At 39.6% G+C, this 23,250-nt stretch overlaps 1 protein-coding gene across 1 annotated transcript in view; it reads right to left on the bottom strand.

Moving 5' to 3' along the window:
* Positions 1 to 2,783: 2,783 nt before the first annotated feature.
* The window catches only part of NRG3 (neuregulin 3), a gene marked incomplete at both ends in the record, with an annotated part of 331,529 nt that continues 311,062 nt past the window's right edge, over positions 2,784 to 23,250 (bottom strand). Inside the window, 4 exons of the mRNA XM_084210340.1 lie at positions 2,784 to 3,291; positions 7,371 to 7,541; positions 14,703 to 14,830; positions 21,794 to 21,920. Coding sequence (XP_084066466.1) covers positions 2,784 to 3,291; positions 7,371 to 7,541; positions 14,703 to 14,830; positions 21,794 to 21,920 — 934 coding nt within the window. The remainder of the gene's footprint in view (positions 3,292 to 7,370; positions 7,542 to 14,702; positions 14,831 to 21,793; positions 21,921 to 23,250) is intronic.

The raw sequence follows: 23,250 nt of genomic DNA on the forward strand, positions 1-23,250 counted from the left end.
AACAAATAATACACTAGTCTGTCATTGGTTAATATTAACGTCTCTCTATTCAAACATGCTGAGAACTGAATAGAACAGTTAACATATAACAGTCACACATCCTTTGCTGAGTACAAGATCGTATCTCTAACATCAACCAAAGATATCCTCACCATTTCAGATCTTCAGCTATCATTCAGTAAAACATTTCATTCTCTTAAATACATTGCTCGTCTCCTCTTTCTGGGTCTTTTGGGGGTGCTGCATGAACACATTCTCTCCCTAAAGGCATGGTCTATGACATGATTCTTTCTTCAACTGAAATCTTGCTGTGTGTTCCCATTATGTTGCCAGAGGTGAATTTGCAGAGCTTGGGGGAGGGAAGATCTTGCATCTGAATTGAAAAGATTGAATTTTAAGCATCAGTTTGGGCAGGATTCTGCACTGTACTGCAGAAAGACTATCTTATAGAAATTAATGCTGAACAATTCATTAATTGTGATCACTGTTTGAAAATAGTTGAATCAGAGGTTTATATAGCACCCAGTTTTCATATAATATGAAAATTCAGATATGTTCACAGGGCTTATAGGCAGAGGCAAGCTCCCTTTGCTCATGTCCTGAGATGGGGGAATGCAAGTGGTGTGGACAGAAAGGTCCAATGACTGTAGGGGCGCAAAGCTGAGCCCCACCTAATGCACCCTGCCTTTCAGAGGGTTTATCTGGTGGGGGCTCGGGGCCATGCCCACCACAGCCAGCTCAGCTCATGCACAAGGAGATTGTGCCCAGCCACCACATATGGCAGGAAAATGTCAGGGTGAGCACAAACCCCACGGGGGTTCCCCCTCGCTGCAACAACAAAAGCTCTGTCTTTGCAGAAGGGAGTCTGAACACCTCGTTCTCCATCCTGGGGCATAAAACAATAGTTTGCCCTCAAATACATTTCTGTTGAAAACACACAGCAATGATTGCAGCCATAGAAAATTCTGTAAACAGGACAATTTCATCAACTTATCTTTAAAAGTACCCCCAAAACCACAAAAGCAATGCAAAATATGACTTGCTGAATGAAGACTGTCAAAAATAATTTTTTTTACTGCCTTAACAAAAAAAAAAAAATGACATACACCTTCAGCATTTCTTTTCCAAATTTACTTGACAGAGGTTAAGATATTGCTTTATTCTGACTCAACATACAACAGCACTGTGGGATTGATTGTGCTATTTTGGGAAGTCTTGAGACTTGTGAACTAGAAAGTCTGGGGCACATTAATAAACCTAACAATTATTTTGCTTCAAAGGAATATTTAAATACATTCTGCATATACTCTTAATTTTTTTTTAATCAATCTCCTGGCACTAACCAGGGAAGGCTATTTAGTGATTATTTATTATCGTGGATTTTTTTCCCCCGAGAATAAGGAGATATTTTAAGACTAATAAACCCAGTAAGGTGTGTCACTGAACCCAATTAATTGCAAAATTGGCACATTGTGTTACAATTTATGGGGGGTAAGAGGGACTCGAAAGAAAGCTAATGCAAAAAGGACTTAAATGTGATTAGGATATGGCAACCAGGGAATGATACATCCTCTCAAAGGCCGTGATCCCCTGCAGGGAGCGACTTGGTGGAACCATCTGCTCTTAGAAAGCTCCATCAGAGTCACATCTCTGCATGCCTGTGGGCCTGCCCATACTGAACCATCTGCAGGGTTGAAGCTTTAAAGTTCACAAGCCTAAGCCATAATTAATTAAAGTGACTGGAGAACTGAATGCAGGAACAAATCAGGCAGCGTGGACACTTATTATTATTGTCTGGATTTTGATCATACTGGATCTCCCTGACTCTTCTCTAAACAAGCCATAATAAAACATAGGTTTAAAAAAAATACACACACACTGAGAAGTGCTCCTTGAGAGCTTACAAATGCTTTTAAAGTGTAAAAGTTTAGAAATGTTGAGGGGTGCTAACGAACAACAGAGTTTATGTTTCCACTTAAAAAAACCCAAACCAGAAACGAAAACCAAACCTGTTGTAATACACACTTATACATTTTCTCTCGTTCTTCCTCACTCTCCACCAAGGCAGCTCTGATAGGCAAAGCTCAGAAGATGGAGCAGCTGTGGACTCACTGAATCTCTATAGACCCCAATCCTGCTCCCACTCCTGGCCAATCCCAAAGCTCATAAATGATTCCAGTGACTTTCTTGGGGTGACTGACAGATCGAATTAAGGTTGAGAGTTAAGCATCTGCTCAATTCAGGGACGTTGTCATCATTCCACAGCAGATACCAGAACTCAGAACTAGGTGTCTGTGTGCCTGTTCTCGTGGTGTGAACCTGGAATCAAGAGCAGAGGGGGAGAGGGGACTCGATCTGTGTTGGGCTTACAGGACATGCTCTCCAGGGTCTGAATCCCTGCTCAGCAGCTCACTGCAGTGCTGCCCTGAAACCAGAAATGCATCTAAGGACGGTACTTGGCCTTTACTGAAAAGGAGATGCATAGCCTCAGCCTTCGGACAGCCGAACAGGACCACGGAAAAGTCCTCTGGAACTGGAACTGTGTAATCCTGCCTAGAAAGCATCTAAAAACACGCTTCATCCCTCCTGGAACTTTTCCCTTAAAAAAATATTTTGTTAAAAAACACTATGATATGAGGGCGATTGACTATTTGGTTTCTTCTAAGTAGATGCTCTTAAATTAATGCATATAAATAATTTGTATTTAACTTCCTCCCTTCCTGTTTAGCAAAGCGTCGAACGCGCGGACCTCTCGTTTCCCCTCCCACAGCCCCCAGACGGAGTCACTTGGTCAATACCGAGTCTCTCTGCGTGTCACTTTTGAGGACAAAGTGTGCCTCTCGCTCTGCCTTGGCCGTGGGGCTCATGGGCAGGAAGGCCGTGTTCTCGCTCGCGCCGCCCCGCGCCTCCGCGCTCGCCAGCTCCGAGTCCTCCGCCCGCCGCGCGTCCGTCAGCATCCGGATCTGCTCCTGCACAGTTTCCAGCAAGATTTTCACCTCGTGTTGTTCTGCTATTAGACAATTACTGACTGGGGAACTCACGTTGACAAGTTCAGCAGAATAGGAGTTTTTGCACCATTTGATGCCTGTTACTTCAGGAACATTTTGCATTTGCATGCAGGCTTCGTCCAAGCCCACAGACGGGATGATGGGAACGGAGTTGGCCCTTGAAGAGGAATAGCTGACCAAGTCCTTCTGATCCACGTTATTAAAATATGGGGTTGTCTCTCTTGAAGGCAGTTGCATATTTATTGAAGGATTCTGAGGAGTTTTTAAACCACTGGATGAATACCTGGAAAGAGTAAAAAAGTTGTACATCATTTGGTCAAGGCAACCAGCAGCAGGGACACTGTGTGAGATTCAGTGAACTGTGCTGAAGAGATACACACCATTTTCTCCTGAAATAGAGGAGCACTTGGCCGTGGTGGGGCCCTGGGGAAAACAACAGGCTCTGGAGACTGGTTTTCATTCTCAAATCTGCCAGTGGCAAAGCACTGCTTTTCTCTCAGTCTCATTTCGCCCACCAGTATATGAGAATAATGGAAATTTACTTTTAAAACATTTCAGAAGTATTATATGCATATAATATAATATGTATTAAATTTCAGAAGTAATATAATGTATTATTAATTTTCTTTGAAAATAAATTTGGAATTCTATTCCTACGTTTCTGACTGGGGAAACTGATTGATACTTTCTTCAGTGTCAGAACTCTCAGTGTCAAATGGTTGTTTTAGGAAAACACTTTAAAAAAGTGCAGGGAAAAAGGACATTAAACACTCACGGCTGTGTTGTCTTTATTTACATAGGAGTGATTGTCTGTACTCCCTTCAAACAAGCAGAGCATCTAAGTGCAGTGTACCTCTGAAAAAATATTTTTTTTTAAAATAGCCCATACTCGTAATGCTGGCCTGATTTGTTTTATTGGATTTCAACTGGAAATAGAGATAATATATAGGACTTGAGCAAATGTCTGTGTTCTCTTGATACTGTAATACTGTTTAAAAAAACAAATCCTTTATTGTCAACTAACACATATTATAACATGATTTTATTGATTGTGAAGCAACTTAGTGAATTTGTATCAACATTTCCATTTTGTTTCAAAGCCAAATTCTGTTTTGTTTACAAGAAATACTTAAAAGAACAGAAATGGAAAGTATAATAAATATAAAATAAACAATGACAAAAAAAAAAGATGTTTCTCATCTGAAATTAGTACTTCTACAAATGTGGTGCTCTAGAAGTTACTATATTACCAGTCATGGTTGCTAAGGACCACAGACATCACCTCAGTACCAGCACATAATTTATTTATAATCAGCTTATCACTATTTAATAAGGCAAGGTAATGGTGAATCTAATATGTTTTATCCATGAATGAGGGGAGCAACATTTAAATCTGGTGTGGAAGCAGGTGCTTTAACTTGAAGGGTTCCAAAAGCTCCTTAAGCCTGCTGGACCTCACTAGAAATATCCTTTACTCATATGCGCCTCTTGCTTTTTGGGATGAGCAGAAAAAGAGTTAAGGAAGAGAAACTGAATGGTGTGAAACTGCCATGGTCCAGTACTGGCACAAACAGAAATTAACTGGAAAGGCTTCCTCTGGCCCCATGCTCCTGGCCAGGTGTCAGACAGGAGGGAGCAGGAGACAACTGCAGGCTCATTTCCAGCACAATGCCACTGAGCTGTGATTAACTGGTGTGTGGTGGCACTAGGTTTGTACAGCTGCTGCACACACCCCCCTGCCCACATGGAGCTGGCACGGCCCCGCACCAGGACTCTCCTGGCATCCCCAGGGGGTGCATCCGGGAGCTCGGTAATAAGGAGGAAGGGCTGGGAACTCTGCTGCCAGGTGAGGGAAGAGATACTGCTTTGGGGAGTGGCACTCAGGGGGATAATAGAGCAAGAAGCTTTCTGGGATGTGTGCTAGAACTTCCCGTCCGTGCTGTACAGCTGCAGCTGTTTCACATCTGAGATTTGGTTAATTACATTGGCACTATGCTCAGACACACCTGTAGCCATTCATGGAGGGGCTTTTTACACCAGCTCTCAGGATGAATGAAATACTGATCAGGGGTATCATTCCTGAGGGAGGACAATTAAAAAAAATAAATGAAAACAAAACAGTGCAGACCTTGGGTTGTGCCCATTCTTGTTTCCTTTGCTTATATATAATTGTTCAAACGACTATAGCTGGAGAGATCGCATCAGTTGCATTAGTCCCTTTTTTGGTAATTCAGGCCCTAAATATATTCTGGGCTGCACCCTGAAAACAAAGGGAGTGAATGTTTTTAATGAATTTCACATGCAATGTAGGTATTATATGGATGATATATAAGCAAAACCAAGAAAAGACTGAATTAAAATGGGTTTGGTGAGAAAACAGTAACATTTGCCAGTTCCACAATAGAGATTCTTGGTATTTTGAAAACTAACTGGCAGCAGCAGTGACATGTAACGAAATGCCTGGTCTATTTCCATAATACTTTTTGAAATACAGATAGACATAGCAATTTTATGCCAGAATTACATGTTTCTGCCCCTGCTCACAGGGCTTTCAAAGGAGAACTGAGGTTAAATTGAAGTGCATACACTGCATGCAACAGGTGAGGTATTAAACTTGAAGGGATATCAAATCTAAACCATGTGAGACTTGGCTTTTAGTTAATTACAAACTGATCCATGCTTCTGTGTGTGACACCAGACTGCTGCTGTTTTCAATAGACTGAGACTTAGAACTATAATTGCAGAACCTTAATTACATTCTCCTATAATTAACTTTCCCAGAACCACAGTTCCTCCAAAGAAATATATCTGTGTTTTTATCTGAAAAATTATTTTGTCTGAATAAATGAATTCATGTGCATGTGTTTCAAAGTGCAGCTCTCTCTCCACCCTCTTCCTAAAGCCAGGCAACGAAAGCAAACATTTATAAATATTTAACAGTAATTATGTTATAGAGTGTGTAAGAGTCTAAATTAAAGAATGAAACTGATAGAAGCACAATAATTTTACTGCCCCCTTTAAGAAGAGATATCAAACAGAGACAGAAGGGACTGAAACTTTAAATACGAGAAGGATTTTACTTAGCACAGTCCCAGCAGCTTTGCTGTAAGCCCTGTGGCCAAAGGTGTACAGTGTGCAAGCCTGACAGCAAGGCCCATTAAGATGGATGGGGATCATTGCAGGGGCTCTGCCAGGCTCTGGGGCAGCCTTACACTGAACACACACACCCCCATCCTCTGCAGGCCTGACTACACTTCAGCCAGGCTGCTGGTGGATGAAGTTCAGAATGCTCAGAGAATCAGGGAGACAAACCACTTTGATTTGTGCATCCCAACAGGGAAAGATGGAGGTGGAAAAGGAGAAGAAAGGAAGTAGTGCAACTTCTGCAGGGGACAAGGGAACTTTTCGTTTGGGCTGGAAATCTGATAAGAACAACACTATGGAACCAGCAGATATTTAGAGGGTAAACATCCTTAGTGCTCAAAATAGATGAAGTGCTTAAGTGGATTGAGGCCAGAAGGGGTCACAGTCTGGTCCCAATATCAAATTTTGCACAACTGCAAATTTAAAATACAGGCCAATACAAGCTGATACTTGTAAGGTCACACACTGATTTCCTAGACAAGAGTAAATACAAATACCCACAGCTTTGCTGTACCTCACTGCTCAGCCTGGGAGGAGGCTATGGCACCTCCCAGAGCCTGCATCATACCAGGCTGCCCCTGGAGAGGGCAGGCTGCCTGCCTGCTCCTTTCTGCAAAGGTGGCAATTGCAGTAGGAAATTTTCACCAGGAATTATATGCACATATCACACAAATAAACAATAATATTTTTACTCCAAGAGGAAATAAACTTTTTTTTTTTCTCAGAAGGAAGTAGTAACAATGACACAAGTGTGAGTCAAACTTGTTTAAAGAAGTCATCAGACACCCAGCCCCACCAGTTTCACCTCAAAGCCAGAGTGAAAAGTTTCACTGTGACTTACAGGTGAAACTGGATGGGGTTTTTATTCCATTCCAGATATCATTCCTCTTTTCATATAAAAGATGCTTGTAATATTCTGGAAAGTCTTTGGAAATCTGTAGGGATATGTAAATATTATGCAAAGTATCTCAGCAATTGCAAAAGACTTCAAAGGCAGCTGCAGGTTCTCAGGAGCACTTCTGAAACCCAGACCTTATGTACATCTCAGCTCAGTGCTCTAATAAACTGAATTGAAAAAGGAAAAAAAAAAAACAGCACATTTGTGCATTTTTGAAGACAAACCTGTATGAAGCTATCTACAGAAAACCAACTTTGCAATGTACATGAGTTTATTTCCAAAGCCCCTAAGTGGCTCACTTCAGGCATGGCTTTACTCACCCGTGACAAGGGATGGTGTCCTGGTCGGTGATCCTGGACTCCTGGAGCTGTTGATATGCTGGTCCTGCAATCCCATTGAACCTACCCCGGGGCAAGGGAGGAGTCCTCCGAAAGGCATTTCTATGGAGCATCCCACTTCTCTGTCCTGGGCTGCAGCATGAAGAGAGACTTCTAGGAACAACACCAAGAGTACAGTAAAAATTATCACACCAAGAGCATAACATTCTGCAAAGTAAAGGTTCAGGATTAATAATGCATGGATTACTGTTCTTATAAACTTTGCTGTGGCAGTCTATGATGTCGGTAGAGATTCTCTATGGAAATATAATAGCACAATCCACCATTAGCTGCTGTTTATGCCATTATTTAATACATCACCTCTTTTCTAGGAATGAAAAGAATTGCTCACTATATGAAATATTTTCTTGCACTTGATGAAGGATGCTTCTCCTTTCCATGCTGCATATAATAATCCTGCTATAGAGAGTTGAGTCCTCAGACAGCATAAACAAACAATACAGCTCTCTCATACCCACACCTGAATTCAAAATTAGATCCTAAACTGAAAGCCCAATATATTATCTATCAGGCTGTGAGGTGCTGCTTCCTGATACAAAGCCATTAAATTGAGAAAAAGTGTAAGTGGAGAATATAAGCAAAGCTTATGAACTGCAGATTGAAGAAGCTGTCCAAGACAAGTTTTCTCCACCTTGAACAGTATTTCTGTGTTATTTTATTCCTGCTTTATATACAGATTGCTTTGTTGTTTATATACATTGATACCATGCTGTTTCTTTATATGATATAATATAAAGTTGAACTTCATAAAAACAAGGCATAGTTTTCGACTTATTTTAGAAAATTGGTTTTGTAAATGTCTGGTGTTTTCGAAGGAGAATGGATTTTTTCTTTTTTTCATTTCACACAGGAATGAAAAAGTATCTAGAATCCACAGTTTTGGTATATAAACCATACATTTGCTAAAGCAAAAATATGGGAACACAGAACTAAGGCAAGGCATAACTCAGTTTTGCTGCTAACAGGTCTCAGTACTGCATGGCGTGACTGAATATGCATTTCTCAGCTACTCTATTTCTCTTGGCATCTTCTGGGTCTCAGCAATGCATGTGTTACCTCATATTCTCTTCTATCTTTAATGATAACATAGGTTTTGTAGATGCCTTTTACGAGTCATTATTTTTGGCTGCGTGAATAATTCCAACTTGTGACAGAATTCAGCAATGCAAAAGACTTTTGATAAGTTTGCTTCTTTTTTCCTATTATAATGTGACTTAAAAGTAATCTGCATTTTTTTACCTAGTGGGAACTTTATAATTAAAGTTAGGGCCACATCTACTCCCAAAGCAATTCTTGCTTGGAACAAGCACCTTGGACAAATTCTCTTTGAGTGTACATTTCCATTAAAATCAACATTTTCTGCCCAAAATTAAAAGAAGAAAAAAATACAACAATCTCTATGCTGCTGCTCAGGCTAGCAGTGTTCCATTGCAGTCTAACCTCTGTTTTCTTCCACACCTTTACTTTTCTAGTGCTTTTTATTGAAAAGACCAACAACCCATAGCAATAACATTCCCTCCAGGATTTTTCATGCTTGCTTAAAAAGATTTTTCCTTTGCTACTAAGGAGGCTGTGAAAAAACCTTTATAAACCTGAAATACTGGCCTCTCAGTTCTGAAGGCTGAGTTTGAGTTGCAAGTTACAGTTCCTACTCTGTAAAATAACACTACCACATCACAAAATAATTGACAATTTATGCTCAGGAGAGCCTGAGATTAATACAGCAGGGGATCTCAAAAGATGCAGGTGAATTAATAATTTGTGCTGGATAATGAATTTTTGGGGTCTTTATTGACTGGAATGGAATCCAAAAATAAAAAACAAACTTCAGATTGATTACAAATCTTTAAAGTTAGAACCTTTTATTGTCTAATTTGTGGTTGGTTTGATGCCTTTGAGCATGCTCCTTGTTGGATGAGAGTACATAATCTCCATATGAAAATTCACAAAAGCTCTATTTGTAAAAGAGAGAATTTCAACACATTCAGCTATACCTAAGGCAATGGATATGACCTGCAGAAATGTTGAGACCAAAGGGATCTGCCACAGTCCTGCAACCAACCACAGAACTTCAGCCCTGGCATAGTCTAATTTGTTGGCAATGTGAGGTTCTTACGCTTTCAACATTTCTGTCAGAAAGAAACAAAACAAAACAAAACTGAAGGAAGGATGAACAAAGATCATTTGAGTTCATGGACAAGACAAATTCACTAAAGATCAGGAAATACTTACAGACAGTGCAGCTGCAAGCTGCAGGATAACAGTTGTTTCTCCAGGCACCAAAAAAACCCCTAAAAATTTCTGTTAAAAGTTCTATGGAAAAGGATCTTCAGCACAAAGCTTTTCCTTTTACACAAAACTGATATGAATATCAGCAATGAAAATGCAATGTCCCTCTCAGACTTCTTTATTGCTCATGTGAAAAATTCCTCCCTTTCAGGCAAACAATGATTTTTGGATTTCTTCAGGGAATTTATTTTCCTTTAGCCAACATTGTTGTTTCTTCCTCCCTGTACTCCAGTCTAACTGGGTAAAAGAAACCAGCCCACATAAGTGAGCCATTTCATAAAATAGACCATGTCCTTAAAATCTATCAATCAATTGCTCCAGAATAAAAAAATCAGAATATGCATGAAGTGGTTCACAAGTGATGCATAAACTAGGGAGGAACGCAGTTCTGATGAATTAATGTTTGAGAAAAGCAGTTCAACCATCCTAAGGTTAATAAAGAACTTGGGATTCATTCTTGCCAGTTGTTTTGTGTGAGAATTTTCTTTGGGTTGAGTAACTGAGTGAAAACAAAGTCTGATCCTACAGGTAGAGTATTCTCTTCTTGGGGCACATACACAACTTGAAGTGCAGTAACCCATGTTCATGAAGAGAAGACAAGCAGTGTTTTTACAGTAACTCTGGAATCCTTCTGTACTTCTGAATTAATTACAAACCACCCAGTAAATACATACTCCAATGACTGAGCCAGCTGCCAGGCAGTGTCCTCTGATACTCCCTCAGAGCCACCTTTTTAGGCTGTTAGACAATCTAGTGCTAACATTTGTATGGATCAACTACTGAGACTTTCAACCAATTTCAGTATTAATAAATGCAGTCTACAGCTACAAATCTCCTCTTGGTTTCTGAAATGTGAGCATTATTGATTCCTTCATAACATTCTTATATTTGGGAATAGTCTGTTTTGAGGCTACTCAGGGACTTTGGAACTCTATAACAACCCTTCAATGCTGCCTGTCTCATCTGGTCACCACCCTGGTGATAGAACAACAGGAAAAGGGAACAGAGCATTCGAGGTACACCAGCTGCACTGAGTTTAATCATCTGCCATAACCTCATCCTGTAGTGCACTGATCAACCTCCATCCTAAACTGATGATCATATTCAGGCTACTATTACAGAAAGTTGTTCTATATTGAAAACTCTGAGACTTCTTTTCAGTTTAAAATTAATTCTGATGCATATTCAGCAGGTATATGTGTCACCACACTCCTTCCTTTTAAATAGGTCTTTTACTTGTTGCGCTTGCTCTTATGTATTCATAAGCAGCAGTCATACACCCTTTCCAGTCTCCTGAAGGCTGACATAAGGCAGACTTGTAACACTTTCCATGGGACATGAATCATTCCTCATCTTGGCTTGGGAATGCAGTGTGATTCCATGGCAACTGGGAGGCCATTTTAACCAGGTGAGATAACAGTGGTGCATTCTCACACTGTGCTGTGTTCCAGCTTTGTTCAGTGACCTTGGCACAAAAAAAGTCTGTCCCCAGTGCTGACTAACTCTTTGAGTGCTGCACTGGTGAAAGTCCTACCTTCTCAACACAAGTCCTTAATATCTGCCTTTTAAGCACCTCTGTGCGGATGCCATGGGACAGCGGCTTGTGAGAAATTTTAGGGAGCTGGAAAGATGTGATAACCGTTGACTATAAACAATTTGCAGGTGCTGTTTTTCTATCTTATATTTTCTGTTCCTCTCAAGGACAGTGTGTGAGGAACATGTTTCTGTTAGTTAGCCAATAGAACAGAATCTATCATACCACTCTATACACTTGACAACAGTGACTGAACTTGTGTAGAGCTCTAACTCACACCCACCGAATACAAATGCAATCATCAGTGCATGTGTTGCAGTACCTGCTGTTGGTTAGATAGTAAATCTTTTTGCCTGTTTTGTATCTACTGCAAGAATCTTCTTCCCCCACATTTATCCTAAAATCTTGACTATTCAGATTCAGCATAATTGGTTCCTACTTTGATAAATTCTTCATCTTCCTAAATATTTGACACCAGCTAATCCATCATCTCATGTCACAGTTCCCATTTTTATAGATTTTGCTTCCAGACATGAAATTTTGTTCTTCTTCAAATTCTTTTTTTGGAGCAAGATTAACCAAACCATCTTGAGAGCTTTGATTTCTACATATTACTTCCACTTTAACTGTAGGAATGTCTATTTTCATACATTTGGTTCTGTCAATATTCTACCTTTGTCCTCAAATAGTCATCCCAAGTTTGCATTAAAAAATGAAATCTATTAATTCAGGATTTCCCTATCTACTTCAATTATTATCTCTGTCCCACCTTCTGTTTTGCTTTTTCTTTCAAAAATAGCAGATTCCTTACAACCTTCTTCCTTTCAGGCTTCCTCTGCCCTTACATTCCTAGTTGCTTTAGTTTATCTATACTTGCTCTTTGAAATTCAATAGCCTTATTTACAGAATAACTTTAATTTACTCTTTCCTTTACTGTAAACTGAATCACTTTTATTGGCAGCATAAAGAGTAAAACGCTTACCAAATGAAAAAAAAAATCTTTTCCTTTTTTTTTGTGGTGTGAAAAGTTCATTAAAAATGAAAACACAAATTATTATTAATTTTAGGGTAAGTTTATCCTATTTTGGCATTTTTGTAAGACAATACAACTGCTCCAGGCTGAAAGCCTCTGCATTTGGCTTTCATCATGGCATTCTCTGAAATGAATCCCTCTAAAATCAAGGATGACTGCATCCATGAATGAAAGTCAGGATGACTAATTACCAAGGAAACTGCTATTCAAAGGCATCACAACTCAACCCATAATTAACAAAACTCTAATTTATTTCTATCTATCAGAAAATAAGGCAGTATGGGTTTCCTTCTTATCAAGATCAACAGATCATCCAAGACAAATTTTTGAGCACATTGCATATATTGCAGGAAGTTTACTGACTAAACACATTTGTTTATTTAGAATTCTGACAGTTCTAAGAGTTATTTTACATATGCAAGCAGAAGATGTAACATTCTTCTATGGTAACAGCAGTGCACAAGACAGGCAAAATATTTTAGGAGATTAATAGTAACGCAGGCTAAATATTTTTTGAGATTAAATTTCAGTTTTCACCCTAATCTCTGCATTAATTCTTTTTGTGTAGCTGAGGTTTGTTGAGACAGAAAATTGCTATTATACTTAATCTGAGTGAAATAATTAGCCAGTCTCTGTCAGTCGCATTTCAGCAACTCCAAATGATTCCCTCCACTGACAGTCTTACTTCCAGGCCAAAATTTATTAGTTTCAGGACCTGGAAACAGCCAGCTCCTGATGTTACGAAATGATCACCCATCATTAGTGTCCTTGAAAACACCAGCAGAGAAAACAGGTCTGGATGTAGAGCAAAGCATTTCTGTAGCAAGCAGAAATAAAACAACAATAGAATTTAGAACAGCATAAAAGAGAGAACCTGCAGAGCTGATACAATTTTTCCAGGCTCAGTCAGGTTTGGAATGAAATGAAGAGATATTTAGTATAAATATCATTTGACCACATTTGACCATTTGTCCACAGTGAACACTATTTAGGAAATAAATTAGGAAGCCTTTACATGGCACATAAAGACAGTCTTGTAAGTCCTAATGTTCAAGTCTGTTGACTTTTTATAAAACAAGGGCCTTGTATAATAAACATAAAGCTTTAAAACTGCAAAAGAATTCTTTATAAATTAACTAGTCAACCCACTTCTTACATTAGTTCTGAAGCAAAGACATTTCTTGCATATTGAAATCACACTATTAAAAGGTAAGGGAATCAGTTTTTTTCTGAACTTCATGTTGTGACTAAATGGTGATTAAATTCTTCCCAGAATTTCTGTAGAAAGCATTCTAGGAAACAGTCCCATAGTTCATCTATGTTTAATAAAATTATTAAGCATGTTTTGAAAATTTTTGTGTAATAAGGAAAAAGACCTAAGAAATGGATGTGACATGGCAACTGGCATTATTTTTTTTCATGTCAAATTAAAGGCTTAAGTAAGGTAAAAGTAGATAGAACGCAAATATCCCTTTCTGGTTTACATGTGGTACTTTGTAGGTTAAGCAGATCACTTATTCAAATGAGAAAAACCCACATAGCTGACTGGGAGACTGCACTGAAAATTCACCAAATACTTCAGAAGCCAGATCATAACCTCATGCAATCCTAGACTTTAAAAAAAATAATTAAAAAAGAAAATCCTTTTAATAAACATTCTTCCACTCCAGATTAGCTAGCTGAAAAAATTCCAAACTCATTTTTCTCAGCCTTTTTTCTCTGTGTGTGTCCACTGGACCAGATGTTACCACTGTCATTCCACCAACATTATTGCTTGTACCAAACTCCAGTTTGGTTTCTAGTCCTGTAATGAAGCACCTGCAATCTTTCTCATCCAAAAAAAAAGTTAGAAGCCGAATTCTAATCTGAATCTCATCCAGTGATGGGTGACATTGCTCTTTTTTTTTTCTCTTGGAAACCACTATCCAAACTTTTTTAAGCCTTGTTTTAAGGCCACCATGTTTTCATAAAGAAGTCATTATTCATTCACGTATCTTTTGTTTAAGGAAAAGCTAAAAAAGGCTGGAAGTTTGCAACCAAGTCTTCCTGCAGCAATGAGTCATTAACTTCATGAACATTGATAAAGAAAGTCTTGTTTTTAATGGTTCCTCCTCCTACAGCTGTTCCATTGGCTGAGCTGTGCCTGCAGCTTGGACAGTGTCTGTAAACGCTTCCTGCAGGACTGGCATGACCCACAGAGGAAGGCAGTGAGCATCCCCATTACCTTTTATGTCTGCAGCTAAGAAAGTGCTTGGACATCTGGTTAATAAGCTGGCTGAGGCTCTGCTGGCACCAGGGCACTCAGCAGCTCACCCAGAGCCAGCACACCATAACCTTGCACACGGATCAGCAGCTCTACAGCCTCCCAGGCAGCTCTCACAGACAGATGTTTGCTCACCTGTGGTGCTTGATGGGCTGGGTTCCTCTGTCAGGAGACAAGGCCTCTGGGAAAGACTGGGTGCCTGAAAAACTAGACTCCATAACTTTGTGCAGAATGGGCCCCGGGTGCCTATCTGGCTTTGAATACTGCAGCAGAGAGAATAAAATTAATTAATACTCACAAGACAAAGTGCATTGTTGATGCTATTCACTCTGAATTCATATCAGAGCATAAGAAGTACCCTGGTGCATTTTTAAATCAAAATTAGGCATTGCAAGTAACACATTCATTCAGTATTGTTTACACAGCAGAACGGGCTAGTAACCATTACCCCCATTACATTCTGCACATCAAAACACTGATACCAGCCTTAGCAGCAAAATTACAGACTGATCTGCCCACAATGATGGGAACAACGATCCCTTTGACTACAAGTCTGTTTTTGTGGCTGTCCATGCAGAGACAGATCACAAAACACATCTCAGAGGACAGCCAGCAACTTCCTGGGTCCTTTGGTGATTTCAGTCAAACACTGCATTCATCATCAGCACATACAACTATGAAAACCAAACTGAAGCAGCACTTGTGTCATCAGATAAGTAAGAAAAATATTTGAATCCTATCCACAGAGCCAGATATCTCTCTGAACCAGTCTGAAACTTTTGACCTGGGAGTATCTGTGCTAGTAAGAACAGTGTAAACATAATCCTTCTTGTGGCAGGTGGGGGCGTGGGGCAGTCTCAGGGCACAGAGTGAGACACAAAGGTCTGCAAAGCAGACACTAGACATGAAGAACAGATTTGTTCTTCTTGCTTTGTGATTCAACGGCAATTTCAAAAAAAAGTCTCTCCACCGGTATGGAGCCATAAAGTTGAAGTATAGAAAAAGCTGCACTTGGGCTTGCAAGAAGATTCCATGTTGTTGATGGTCACTAGGCAATATCTCAGAGATATGAGAGGTTAAGGCACATTTCCACTCAGGTGTGAAAAATAAAGCCCTTTCCAGACTTTTTACTTTGCATTACAAAGCCCTGCAGTAAAACTAATAGGCCTGTTCTCCTTTTGCTTTTTATTTTTAGTACTAGACACCTAGATATCCATGCTATCTTTAAAATAAATTACTATCGTGGCAGCAATTACATGATGACATGCTTTAGAAAGAAAATACAAATTAAAATATTAGAAAAAAAATCACAGTGGTGAAAAATGTTTGTTGTGATACAACAGCATAAAAATTCATGGAGAGGATAGTAAGCATTCTTTCAAAAGACAGTTCTTCATTATTATTAGTTTCATCTGACAAAAGACCAGTCACTCATCCTAACAACAGACTGTTATTTTCTGACCCCCACTTGTTCTTATCTACATTTCTGTAACCTTCAGCAAGATCAAAAAGGAAAGTCATACAGGAATATTCTCTTTTAAAAATAGGTTGCACTTTTAGTCCAGCCAGTCACACTTCTTATGACCAATTTCTATAGATAAAATAACAGCTCTTCAACTTTTTCTCCACTGCTCTTCTCCTTCTTTCTGTTACGCTAAACACAAAATCATTGTTTTTCTGCTTCTGAAGGCAAAGCTGTGAGTGGCAATATGCAGAAATGGTGCTGCATGCATGAAGTAAACACAACTGAAATAATAAGGAGAAACATATTCCACTCCCATTACTTTCAGTTACCATGATCTTAGATGTCACTTGTAAATGTCGTAGATAAAATATTCAGACAGAAATATGATTTTTAAGGTACTAGCATCGGTGAAGGTTTTAAACTTTAATAGTTCTCCTGCCAGCTGCAGAAATGAAACTGGCTTTGATTTCTGACCTGAATAAATCAATTTGAGCTATGTAAAGAATGGCTTGCTAGTGCCAAGAAGCTATTTCTGTCCTTTTTTTGAGTTTGTTCACGGTACAAAACTGAAGGCCTAAATGGCCTATCAGACCAAGAGTAAGAAGCAAATCATGAAGAGCAGAGATAAACTCTGCCTTTTTCTACACCCTTGTTTCAGGTGGATGTGGCCCAGAGCAGTGATACACTGAGACTTTCCTCATCACAGCTGAGGAACACCAGGACACCAGAAGCTGCTCTGATGCTGATCAGCAAACTCTAATGAAGGTCCAGCACCCAGCACCACTCAAGCACAGCCTACAAAGGGTATTTTCCCCCCTGACTGAACATTTTTCCCCTTTTCAGATACACCACTTAATACACAGTCATAACATTCATTACAATGAAAATGTGAATTAGAGTTTAAATTGAGGGTGTGAATATACAGGCAATTCTAACAATGCAATTGAACAGATCTGGATGCACCATGTTATTACTACATTTTAATATATTTAAACACACTTGGCCATATTCTCTACCTTAACTCCAAGTGCCACACCCATTCTCTAAGATCACCTCTGGAGAAAAACAATTTCATAGTTTTGTGAACAGCTTACAGCAGCATCAGTTGGTGCCCCAAGAAGACAACATGGGATCATTCCCCAGCCACGTCCCAGCAGGGCTCATCCTGCTGCTCTCACAGCTCAGTTCTCACCTGGGCTGAGCTCCATGGAAGCCTCTGACTCCTGTGAGCTGCTGAGTACAGCCATGAGGGAGAATGAACTGTGAAACCCTTTCAAAGGCCTGTTCCAGTAGGTTGAAAGCATCACTGAAATCTTATCTGTATCTGGTTTTTTTAATGGGTTTTTTGCCTTCTTGGTTAATTATCTGTTCTTGTTTGAGCAATTACTGAAAAACACTGAGGCATATGGCTAAATAAAGAATAATGATTGCTTTAAAAAAGAAAATTTTGCAAATTTTCCATTTTTCATTGTTTCAAGGAGAAAATAATCAACTACATGCAATTAGTCAACTCTCTGACAATAAAAATTCCACCCCCTGCTAGTTAACGCTAAGTGAATCTGTGAAGGCAGCCTGAGCCAGCAGACAAGAAATCAGCCTTTGTCACTGACCTGCTGCACTACTGGGAGCACATAACTCCTCTGCTCTAGGCCTTGAATTCCCAGTTCTGAAATGCAGGGCTCAGGGATAACAAATGCCGCTGGAATGCTCCAGAGCAGCTTGACACTGTTGTCCTGGTGCTCTGCAAACCAAACACCCATCCCTCCTCCCTGGGCTTTACTCAGCTCCTCCCCTCAGTGATTCCCCAAAATAGTAAAAGGTCCAGAAATTCACGTGGCACTGGAAGAGAGGTGATGTGGGGATCCCATTTCAGAAGGAACTGAGAAGCAGAGGGGACAGCTTGAAATGACATTCAGAGAGGTGGCCTCAAGGAGGAAAAGAGCCAGTGATCTTTCTGAGGGGGCTGAGCTTGCACAAAAGCTCATCAGGTGGTACATTTAACATCCTTACTGTTCCCTATGTCTTGTTGTATGCTTTGTTGCCAACACTGCCTCTAGACAGAGGATAGTAAATTCAGGTTTGTCTATTCTGGCAGTTCTTCCTAAGTAGCCATGTAATACAGAAATGGGAAATTTGCTGTTGATCTCGGCTGATAAATCAAATGGCAATTCATGTAAACCCACAGAGTAATCCTTTAAAAGATTTAAAGTATCTCTTGCTTGACATATATTAATTGCATTTCTATCACAGTGAATGAAAAGATTTTATTTCCTACTACTTTGAACAAAAGGCAACAAGATGCAAAAGGAACCTTTCTCTGTCCCTCGTTAGAAGAGTTTCAGAAACCTGGAGCTAGTGGTTGGAAGCTACTAGAAACAAGTGTAGTGAAAATTGAAACCACACAGTACAGCATGAAAAGCATATTAACCACCTCAGAGGGACAGTGATGGGAAATTAATAGATCCCCTTGGTACCATGGGAGAAGGTATTAAAAACCACAAGGATGAAAAAGGCCACTTTAAAAAGCCATGACAATTCTCAGAATCACTAAAGGAATTCAAGGTTTCAGCTGATCTTTTTAAATTTTTTTCCCACTATATATTTACCAAGTTGTGAGAATTTAAAAAGAAACCCTTGACCAAATGTGGCTCTGTAGGAATCAGGAGCCACCCCAGCTCCTCCTGCCACCTGCATGCTGTGTGAGGGTGCCCCAAGCACTTATCTTTCTAGATGGGCACAATGACAATTTCCTTCCTTTTGATTATGTGGAGACCCAACTGTTGGCTGCAGCCCTTTAAATATCTCCTGAAAGGAGGATGATCTCTTTGGGAAGGGGTTCATAATACTTGGGAAGCCGTAGGTTTTATGTATTAGGTGAAATTAATCTCAATCTCCTGTGTACCTCAAAGATCCTGGATTAAAAGCTGGCACATCTCTTCCTGGCTGAAATATTATAGCAAGATTACCAGTGCATTAGTCTTTAAATCCAAGAGGCTAGAAACCCTAGCAAGAACCACCTAGCAAGAATTCAAGTGTGTTACTGCCAGAATGTTTTGGAAAAGCAGTGGACTTGGAGGAGACTCAGGAAATCCTAGGAGCTGTGTTCAAACACATATTTATGAATCCTTCTTACAGTACACAGTATTTTTCATCTAATTTGTACCTCTAAGAAAATACTGAAATTGCTACTGAGGATAAGACAGGTGAGCACAATTACCAGTGATGAGCAGCAGGACTTCAGAGAGAACACAGCTGTCCTGACAAAATCCACCCCTTTATTTCACTTTTCAGAATCACAGCTGAGCAGAGGCAGGGAGTGGAGGAGATGTAGTACACTTGAGTATGGGAGGGAAAATTACTGCACTGAGATTGGTCAAACTCTTTATAGCCACAAACCACTTGAAACCTTGTGTGCTATACCCTGGGCCTTGGGAAATAAGTTAAACCTCCTTCTAAAGCAACACATTTAGAAAGATAGATGGGCCCTTTACTAAAGATAGCAACCTCTCAGTCAAAAGGTGATGGTTCTTTCAGAATAGTCATCAAGAATAAGGAACCTTGTGCAACTTTTCTCAAGTCTCCACAAAAGCATTTTCCTCTGCAGAAGAAAGAGCTGCCTGAAAAGCCTGAAAGCATCACCAGGTCCATTCAAAAGAGACAAGAGAAAAATCTGGGATAATCTTCCAGGGAAAGACAGAAAGGCGGCAAAAATGGGAAAACTCTCTGGCTTGTAGCAGGAGCTGTGGAGTGAGAAAAGAAACAACTTCCAGGATTACCTAAAAATGCCAGACTGGAAGAGCAGTCTCCAGAAAGTAACTCCCCTCATTTATTTAAGTTAGTTTATTAGCTCCTGGAAATGAAGAGAACTAGGATTTCTCCCCAGGCCCATGCAGTGGCAGCTGCAGATGGGAATCCCATCCAGGCTGCCTGCTGCCCTTTCCACCCAGCAGATACGCCCGAGGCAGATCTCTGGTCTCTGGGGAGAGTCACTCAGCCATTCCTACAAAATACCTTTCCAAAGTCCCTCTTCTGCTGCCTCACCAAACCCCTGCCCTTTCCCCCCTCCAATCTGGCAAGTTTTGTAAATATTTCATGAGCTGCCTGCATGCATTCCTGCACTAAAATCTTCCTAACAATAGAAACTGTTATTACACTGTTACACTACATCCTGCACAAGGTCATTCTGTTTTTCTTCCTTCCTATCTTCCCAAAGGGAGAATGCATTAATGGCAAGGAGAAAACAGTTGCCTGCAAACAGCCACAAGGACATGAAAATGGTGTGTTAATTACCAGCACTCATAATGTGAGACTGAACAGAAATAAAACCTGAAAATCAAATTTGGATTTAAATAGCAAATACAATGATGGTGTTCAATCTCTGTGTCCAGAATGTATGAACTGCTATTTCAGCCATTATGACTATAGTTGTGGCAAAACAAAATTACAAAATATTGCACTGAATTACAGTGAGAAAATGCCAAAGAGCATATTCTTAGTGTTAACCAAGGCTTATTTAATAGGATAGAACAAAAGGATCATGAACTTTACCTTTTGTTGCCATCATTACAACAACAACACTCCCAACAGCTCTTTTTTTCAGGGACTAGAAATAATGTAAGGCTGAATGAACTGAAAGTGAGAGAAAAAATTGCACAAGGTTCCCCAAATTGTGATTATGTCAATTTAATGGAGCTATCTTCCTTCTTGAAAGAGTATATTTTTCCTGAATTACAAAGCATATCATGAGCAGAGGAGCACCACAGTGGTGAATACAGAACTTTCAGTGAATACAAGCAATGCTCTCACAGCCTGTGTGTCCTAGCAGGGAGGCTCTGTGTACTCTAAACTGGTTTAAAGGGCTTACATTTATCTCTAAATGATTTCGATGGAATCTGGCAAATAAGGTAGTCATTCCATTAAGCAACCATAAGATACCTTTTTTTTTCCAAAAAAAAGGAGTTAATAATTTAGAAAGGCTTTATATATCTTTTATATTTTCCTATTATATTGCTTACCAGGATCCTTCTTCCAAAGGCTTTGTTCAAAGTAAGACAGCGCTGACTGTGTGTGAGCAGGGGGAAGAGAATGACATATACTGGAAAATATCTTCCTAAGAAAATACCAGGGCTAAATAAATTGGTTGTCTTCAAGTTCCTTATTTCAAACACACTTTACATATTTAATGATTGTGAGATTGTAATGACTTACATATAATTACATTCAGAAAATGATTAAATATATTTCAAATTTAGTTTGAACAGTCTAATTTCTTTCTGTAAACTAAAGTACCTTTAAATAAAGACCCAGAAAAATGAGACCATCTGCATGGTCTTCCCTTGGGCATTTGTTTACATGTGTAAATTTAGTTCTAGATTTGGAATTTACTCTGACTTAACTGTGACAAATCTCTGCGTTTTTTCCTGCAGGTTCATAAAAAAGTTCAAGGACCCTCACTACACATACAGACATGTGTGACCTCAGGTGTTGCTGGAAACTATAACAGTAATTTCCACTGCTGAATGCAGAGCTGGGGGGCTCAGCAAAGTCTGCCACATGAACAAAATGTACCAGGATCCATTGAAACAACTTTAGAAAAAAATCCCTGCTTTCCATTAAGAGGCCTGATAGAAAGCATTTTATGAAAGGGGTGAGAATTGTGGTTCCCATTGCTCAGATGTTAATAGCAGCATGACGATGTGCTGCCATCAGCAGCAGGAACTCAGCCAGGCTATTAAGTGCTGTAGCTGGCAGGATTACTTACATTTTGCAGCTGGACTTGGCTTTGTGCCATACACTCGGGCTTTGCCATCATGCTGGAAGCATTTAGGCTGTAGGTTTTCCTATTCTGCGTTTCTTTCAGCTGTTCGTGGATCTGCTTGGTTTGTTTCCTGCAGAGAGAAATAAAATCCATGTAAGAAAGAGCTCGCTTGATCTTCTGCTAGAGCCATGATACTTTTATAGCCATAACTCCCTTTGTTCAAAACTTCCCCGTGCTGGATGAGCCAGCTGAGCTAATTCAGTCATGTCTGATAGTCCAATGCAGCTGTTGTTTCCTGGCAAGGCTTAACAAAGGGGAAAAAACCCCCTCTCTTGTGTTTCAAAATACCTTCTATTCTCAGATCACTATAATAGTATGCTCGTTGTGCTCGTGCAGAGTTTTGTAAGATCATCTATTGCACATTCAACAATAGCTTGCAAGTCAGTCTGAATAATAAAAAAGCATTTTGCTCTGATTTGGAAAAAAGGTTTTGGCAAATAAAACAGGCATTTGCCTCTGCTGGCTATAAAAATTGATGAAGAATCAAAGATTTCTGCTGGCTGATTAGATTTGACCTATAACACATCTTGTATCGAGCAGCTTCTGCTTATATGCTTAAACCTGGAAAAAACCATCAGTATGGCCACTGAGAGTGTGTTTGTGACTTATTATACTATAATCCACCCTGTCAGAGCTAGGAATACCACCAGGTGAAACCCTTGCATTATTTAGGAGATAACTATACTGTTAACAAAGACTTTCTGTTTCTGCCACACTGTATTGAGTGGAAGTGACAAACAGTTTTTAAGTTCTGTACATGAAAGAGGATATGAGACAGCAAACTTTAAATATTACTTTTATCTTCTGCAAAAAGTTATCTCAGCTGGGCAAAAACTGTTAGCAAAATACATTTAAGCTCTTTTATCAGTTTCTTTTTTTTTTTTTTGTGATAAGCTACATTTCTAGGACTATCAGCTTTAAACAATGATGAGCAAAAACTTCACAATACCATTTTAATTCTTTCCTTCCCTGCTTTCTTTCTCTCTCCAGAAGATGTATCTCCAGCAATGAGCCTACAATGGCCTTGGAAACAACCCAGCAATGTCAAGGACTCAACCAGAAGTAGCATTCCATTATGCCAGCAGGTTTTGGACAGAAACTGGTGCTGAGCCAAATTTCCCAAGGAAGTGATTTCTGGCAAGTGTTTATAAGAGATAAAGAAAATATGGCCTTTCTATACTGAAATTTGAATTTTAGCAAAGCAGCTTCAGCAGCATTTTGAAAAATTTCTGGTGATTTGATTTTGGAAACCCTTATGACATCATTAAGCTTGATAGGATCTTGTGTCAGATAGTGAATTTGACACTGAATGAAGTATAAAATTAATTTTAATTTCTTATTCACAGTGGAATCTCTGTCTACTGCAGGAAGGTTTAGGAAAGCAGAGGAAAATGACTTAC

The sequence above is a fragment of the Fringilla coelebs genome (assembly GCF_963513975.1).
Source record: "Fringilla coelebs genome assembly, chromosome: 8".
NCBI classification, from domain to species: domain Eukaryota; kingdom Metazoa; phylum Chordata; class Aves; order Passeriformes; family Fringillidae; genus Fringilla; species Fringilla coelebs.